At 34.5% G+C, this 7,500-nt stretch overlaps 3 protein-coding genes across 3 annotated transcripts in view; 2 read left to right on the top strand and 1 right to left on the bottom strand.

Moving 5' to 3' along the window:
* The window catches only part of LOC119593812, a 5,245-nt gene extending 4,927 nt beyond the window's left edge, over nucleotides 1–318 (top strand). The window contains exon 2 of the mRNA XM_037942845.1: nucleotides 1–318. This exon is cut by the window's left edge and continues 1,562 nt beyond it. Within this exon, the coding sequence (XP_037798773.1) occupies nucleotides 1–77 (77 nt within the window). The 3' untranslated portion in view covers nucleotides 78–318.
* LOC119585743 (tryptophan--tRNA ligase, cytoplasmic-like) overlaps nucleotides 1–7,500 on the top strand; it is a 44,163-nt gene that overhangs the window by 31,329 nt on the left and 5,334 nt on the right. The gene's annotated exons all lie outside the window — the stretch shown is intronic.
* Nucleotides 4,025–7,500, bottom strand: part of LOC119593823 (tryptophan--tRNA ligase, cytoplasmic-like) — a gene marked incomplete at its 5' end in the record, with an annotated part of 4,703 nt that continues 1,227 nt past the window's right edge. The window contains 2 exon segments of the mRNA XM_037942856.1: nucleotides 4,025–5,490; nucleotides 5,992–6,186. Of these exon segments, the coding sequence (XP_037798784.1) occupies nucleotides 5,392–5,490; nucleotides 5,992–6,186 (294 nt within the window).

The following is a 7,500-nucleotide window of genomic DNA, read 5'->3' as shown; positions in this document are numbered from 1 at the left end:
TAGAAAAATACAAGAAACCCCTTGTAGATCATGTTATGATGGCTTTAAAGAAATTGAACTTGCTACCTGTAGGTTAAATAGTTATTTTTTATGCTATTAATTTATGCCTTTACTTAATTATACCTAGCATGCATTTGTGTGTGTAATATAGAGAGAGAAACAAAGAAAAACACAGGCAAACACACAGGTATAGACATATATATTTAAACTTGAAATGTTACCTATTTTGTATTTCTATGATTTTCAGTGCAATACTTTAGATTTATAGTAAATAGCATGCCCTAACTGTAATAAAATGGAAATAAACTTTCTTTTAAACTTCTTTTTTATACCTTAAAATCCACCCCAATACCTGTTATTCCACACAACTTTCAACTTCCAGTTTATATTTTATATATTCATTTCATGTGGGCACGATTTTGGTGAATTGGAAGTGAGATGTGATCTAATTCACATTTTAACATTTGTTATATACTATATTACCTCTAAGCATTTTTTAAAAAGTTTAAATCTTTTACCTTTTCTTTCTTAATTATGAAGAAAGATTTGACGGTTGATTATGCAAGGAAAATGCCTTCTTCATGATCAGGAATTGTAACAGTCAGAATGCAAGCAGATGTTAGTAAAATGAAAGTGCTCATATTATACCTGCATACTTACATATTTATGAATATGGTATTACTTTTAGAGTATGGAGACTTCTCCTTATGATAAAGAATAAGCTTAGGGTATTAAAGCAATACCACCTTTTTTTGAAAATGGATAGAGTACATTCTGTAGCAGTCAAATACTAGGGATTCTGTTAACAGATGAGGGCATCTATACAGCAGCTTAACATATACATCAACTTGAGCCATGCTTTTAAAATACCAGAAAGGGTACAACTTTAGTCTTGAAAAACTGCATGTTCATCTGATCCTCTTTTGTAAGAAATTGTATTTCCTTGAAAAGGTGGCTGAACTTGAGTACTGCACACAATAAAATTTATTACTTAATTGTGGCTAGGAACTTGAGTAGACAAAGAAAGACATTAATAATATGAACATTTATAAATAATCATCCTACTTTAGGCCAAATACCCTCCAGATGCAGAATCTAAAGTATTGTTAAAATATCATCAACTTGATACATAAATAGTACTTTTATTGTGGCCTTGTAATGAAAAGCATAGGAAATATTAGGAACCACATTAGCCAACCACATATTATCGATTGTCACCAGTAGGGCATATACTGTATACATGGCTTTCTACTGAGATTTTAGTTCATAGTTTCATTCATACATGGATAGCACCAGAAGTGATTAGTCAGTGTACTAAGTGATGATAACAATAATAGTATCAGATTTTTTTCTCTCTCTCTCTCTCTCTCTCTCTCTCTCTCTCTCTCTCTCTCTCTCTCTCTCTCTCTCTCTCTCTCTCTCTCTCTCTCTCTCTCTCTCTCTCTCTCTCTCTCTCTCTCTCTCTCTCTCTCTCTCTCTCTCTCTCTCTCCCACAAAAATCAAGGAAGGGGTGAGGTCAGGTAGGCCTAGTACTTAACTTGTGATGCAATCTATATGTAAGCAAAATTGACAAAAACTACAGCAGACAGTGCATGTACCCAATGCCAATGGGCATGGTATGTATATGCATGCCATGCCCACTGAGTTTACTTTATTAATTGTTTTTACACATAAATGGCTACATTTATACTAAGTCACTAATGAGTCAATTACGAGTACTGCCTGTCTCGACTGTTTACCCTTTTCCTTGATTTTCAAAAATATTTTACATTATCTTATGATATCGCTGATACTTATGTCTATAATATTATAGTAAACATGTCTATAATAGAAATAACACCATCGATATTCAAAGCATTAGTAAAAACACCATTTTTCCTGCCAATTCAAGAAAAGGTGAAATCAAGTAAGATCACAGTTTATTTTCTGTTTTGTTAATCTGGAATTTGCAAATGTATAAAAATATTGGTTAATTGCATTTTATTCCTTTTCATTATTTGTCACTTATTTAACTAATAATCTATAAATGAAATACAGGAAAATGTAATCATAACATACATCATATTATTTCATTTTCTTAGAAGTAACTGTAGTGTAAATGAGATATGACACCGTCCTACTGATACTGGGTAATAATTTATAAGAGTGAATTATTTGCCTAGAATGTTTTTACTCAGAATGAGAAATACCTGTCAAGATTATGTGCCACTAGGCTTATACTATACTAGGATATAATTCAGCACTTTACCATTTTCATTTTAAGAGAAATCAGTTCAATGAATCTGCTTAAGTGTTGTTTTATAGGAGCTTACTGGAAGTAAGCTTTTAAATTATATTTAATAAGTAGTTAAATATTTCTGCATTTTATGAAATGAAAATGAGTAAAAAGGAAAACATAATTCATATTCTCTTAAAAGCTGTGAGCTTTCTTATCTCTGTATTAAATCAGTGTTCATAAAATGATAATAATAATAATAATAATAATAATAATAATAATAATAATAACAATAATAATAATAATTATTATAATAATATAATATCCCCACATTTCTGCATGTATTTGAACTCTTCTATTTATAAAACTTGCATGCATAAAGCATATTTTTGTTGTTGTTTTTCCATTTACATATTTCTGTTTACTGCAAGCACTTTTATTTTCCTTTCAATATATAGGGATTTAACCCTTTGCCGACGGGTGGCATGTACGTACATGCCATGGCATGTCTCGACTATCTGCCGGGGGCATGTACGTATATGCCGTGGTGTATGTATGGCCATGTCATGAGGTTTTTTGTTTTTTTTACAATTACGGCAAAATAATATTTTTTTGCCACTGAAAATGTGATTAAGTAGTTTTTAACACTTTTTCTCATTTTTCCTGTACTATGCATTTCATAAAGGCTTCTCGGGCTTCCAGGGTTAATGTAATAAAAATTATGTCGGTAATCCACTACATTGGCCAGAGATATTATATAGTATTCACGAAGTGATATGTAAAACCACGTGAAAATACCAATATGTATTTTTGAAAAAAAAAAAGAAAAAAAAAAAAGTCATGTATTTATAAAAACACTGAACATAAAAGTATATATATATGGAAGTGATAATATAAACCTGTTGAAACTAAAGTTATCTTATAAAATAACTTTGCAAAAAAAAAAAATACAACAAAACCTATGGTTTCAACTCCATGATGCCACCCACTGCTTATTTTATTCAGACTATAGAGTGAATAATGATCAACTATGGAGTCTATATAACAACAAAAATATCCTAGTCTTGATTTATCAGGAAATATGGCAAATAGAGACCTTGGAAAATAATAATTTTGAAAATACTACATAGGCTCTTAGTATTACGAAGAAAAGGCAAGGGATGCTGGTATTGGGTATGAGCGGTCACACATGCTAGGGTGACGATATAAGCCCCCGGCAGCGAGGCCCGGGCCACTATGAGTACTACCCGACAGGAAAGGGTTAATAATCTGGATTTAATAATCTGACTAGAACACTCCCTCCCCCCTTCCTTCCTCTCCTCTCTTCTCATCTCTTATCTCTTTTCTTTTCTTCATTATCATAACAACCATACAAATGCGGACTTAAATATTCAGGATATAAATATCTTCAAAAATTAAATAAAAATTCCACTGCATTTGAGGTGCTTTTTTGAGTTATGCATACCACTGTATTCCCCTGCCATCCCTCTTTCTTAAAAACACATTAAGACACTCCTCTGGAAGTGCTTTAGTGATCAAAATTCTGTTTATCTGCAAGCATTGTTAAGCTCTGTTGCTGGGCAAGGAGAGGCTGTTGTGTCCTGAGAGCCACATTTATTGCTTCATATAGCATTTTTAGTTTAGTTAGTCTTAGATTAAGACATTCAGCTACACTTCCATGTATAATCCATCAAAATTGTGTGGTTGGTTTCAAGGGTATACCAGTGTGAACACAAACTAAATGCCATTTTCTTGACTACCTGAATTAAGCACCATCTTTTCCAAAAGGATATGAAATAAAACACTCAGTAAAAGACTGATGTTTGTACTACAAAGTCATAAATAACTATAAAGTCAAACATTCACCTTTTTAAATTATGAGGCGCCCTTACACAGTCCACAAGTGGAGAGAAGGCAGAAACCAGCAGCTAATACTGAATTACTGTAAAATTTGATATATTGGATTCATTAATTGCATAAATTAGATAAAGGGTAGTGATCAAATAAAAACTACTTAACAAAGGTATACAAATAACAGCAAAGACCACTCAAAGAAAGACTCAAAACTCGCACCATTTGCTTGTAGTGCAGAGAACATTAGTGCCCTTTGCAGTAAGCAAGAGGGACCAGGAAAGCAGCTGCTATGCTGCCATAATTTTTTTTTATCTCCTTTTCCCAGTTAATTATTATTTACAATTTTGTACCTCTTTTTGAGAATTAAGAAATATCAACATATATTTTAGATTTATCCTTATGAATGTAATTTCTTACAGTATGCCAATGAATGGCATTGAGAAACAGGCTAGGATATTTAAAGCAGCCTGAATGCTACAAGACCACAGCTCCCTTGCAGCAAGCCATTATTTAAGCTAATGCCTCTCTTTTCATGGTGACCAAAATGACTCCCTATTCCTACTAAACCCACATTCTTCACCTGTTTGCATACAGCAACACCAGCCAAGATTTGTTGCACCCAATTATCAAATACGAATAAACAGAATAGATCATGTATGGTGCTTTTACAACAGATTTGGATGAATGATCTTTCTTTGTATGGTCTTGGTAATACCTTAAATACCTTGGTAATGCCTAAAAACAATGCTTTAACAAAATCATATGTAACTGATTGTGATGCATTATCAAACATACTGTAAATCTAAACTTTATATTTAGTTTAAATACTTATTCTTCTAATGTCAAACAATATGATTTAGCACAGTGCAGTATCAACAAAGTTATACAAAAACCTAGATTTAGAATCTTTTATTTGTATATTTTACACAATCTGCAATCATAAGTTTAGATGCCATGTGAAGCTTAACAAGTGCTAAATACATGAAATATGAAAAAAAAATCTTCAAGATGATAAAATAAATTTTGAAAGGAATAAAAAAAAAAAAAAAAGTAATGGTCTTTTTATTTCATATGGTATTCAGATTTGACAATTATGCGGAATTACAAACTGTCTTATATTATCATCATTACAATACATAACAGTCTGTAAACAAAACAAAATAAAATTTCTTTCTAATATGAGCTGAAAGATAATTAATAATACAAATTAAATTTTCAACTACTCTTGTCTCTGCCTAACCACCTGGACTTCACATTACCACTTAATGGACAGAACAATATAAAACTGCTGAAAATTGCCAAACTAGCACAAGTCTACACCATCAGAAATTTAAAGGCCGGGGTTTCATGTATTCTTTAACAAGATCTTCAGTCACTTCTTTTCTTCGGGCTTGATGTTCTGCAACCAATGCCTGGAGAATCTGTTAGAGAAAAGACACACTTGTAAAGAGAGAAGGCAGATACAGCAAAACATGAATCTCAGTTTCATTCCAGTTTCTTCCCAAGTTTCACATCTTTAGTAAAAAGTTTCAAAGAGCAGTTCAGTAGCACCAAGATAACCATTATATAGTGGAAGCCTTATATCTTGGTTGCTGCTGAGATTTACAGAAGTGAACAATTTTCAACAAAGGACACCAACAATGTAATAAAGACAAATTCTTTAAAACTTTCTGGAAAAATAAATTCTTGAGCACTTACACATTACTGAATACCTGAATATCTGAAATCTTTACATTAAACACCTAGTCTATGAATATTTTTACCATAAATTTATCTTTTTGATAAAGCACATCTACTGCCTGCAGAAACAAGACTCTAATATTTCCAGGAAAGGTACCAATTATGCACAAGCAAATGGACTGCTCTATCAGACACTTGAAAATACAACAATATACACATATATATTGTTATGATATACAGACCTTAATAAGCTCAGCCTTTAGCTCTCCTGTGAGCATATTGCCTGTGGAATACTGTTGGCGAATCTCCTCTAACTTTTCATCATCTTCTAAGAAGAAGGTTAGGTACATGTATGACACATCTACCTCACAGTCACCTCCTTTTTCCCGGTGCTCCTCAATTGTATCTCTTCCACCAGAGAATGCATATTTGTTGATCTGTGGGAATAATGATAATTTTTATTGATAATATCATACAAATGAGTTCAAAATGCAACTTTCCGATAAGAGATCAGCAGAATAATAAGTGCCAGTAATTTCTATTATGCAAAACATTTTAGATTTGTTTAAACAAATCAACATAACTATCTATAATTCTATTTGATGTGCAAGTAAATGGTAGATCTAGGAGAATAACTGCTGAAAGATACACTCTTAGCCATGGGTGTAGAAACACCACCCCAGGAAGGCCTGGTGTCAAGCCTATTACTCTGTTTAGCATTAGCAATTCAGCTTACAAAACCATACCCTTGGCACACTCCCTAACCCTGCAGTACAATTTTCCACTGCCCTGCCAAACAACACTGTAGGAGTTTCATATTGTTAGGAGGTGTATATACAATCACTGTTATGGTGGGTACATACTAGATGAATATCCTTGTAACTAGTGCATACAAGAATAAGCGTCTTTGTATGTTCTTCTGACAAGAATGGTTCCTATGAAAAGTTTGCCTGCCTCATCCAATGCAGTTACTGGTTACTGCAGTAGTTACTAGTTTCACGTGCGTGCACACACACACACACACTCCCACACACATATGTACACTTGCTTACTCTCACACCCTCTCACACACAGACACAGACACATACAGACACACAGACACAGACAGACACAGACACACAGACACACACACACACACACACACACACACACACACTCCCTCTCTCTCTCACACTCACACTCACAATCACACTCACACTAACAATCACACTCACAATCACACACACACTCAACACCCACTCTCACTCTCACACACTCTCTCACTCTCACACACTCTCACACACTCTCTCACTCTCACACACTCTCTCACCTCACACACTCTCTCACTCTCACACACTCTCTCACTCTCACACACTCTCTCACTCTCACACACTCTCTCACTCTCACCACACTCTCTCACTCTCACACACTCTCTCACTCACTCTCTCACTCACTCTCTCACTCTCACACTCACTTCTCACTCTCACACTCACTCCTCACTCTCACCTCTCTCACTCTCACACTCTCTCACTCTCACACTCTCTCACTCTGACACACTCTCTCACTCTGACACACTCTCTCACTGTCACTCTGACACACTCTCTCACTCTGACACACTCTCTCACTCTGACACACTCTCTCACTCTGACACACTCTCTCACTCTCACACACCCCACTCTCCCCTCCCCCCCCCCCTCACTCTCACACACTCTCCTCTCACACTCCCCCTCACTCACACACTCTCTCATCCACCTCCTCACACACTCTCACTT

This window comes from Penaeus monodon, chromosome 3 (genome assembly GCF_015228065.2).
Source record: "Penaeus monodon isolate SGIC_2016 chromosome 3, NSTDA_Pmon_1, whole genome shotgun sequence".
Taxonomy (NCBI): Eukaryota; Metazoa; Arthropoda; class Malacostraca; order Decapoda; family Penaeidae; genus Penaeus; species Penaeus monodon.
This window is presented reverse-complemented; position numbering and strand designations above follow the sequence as displayed.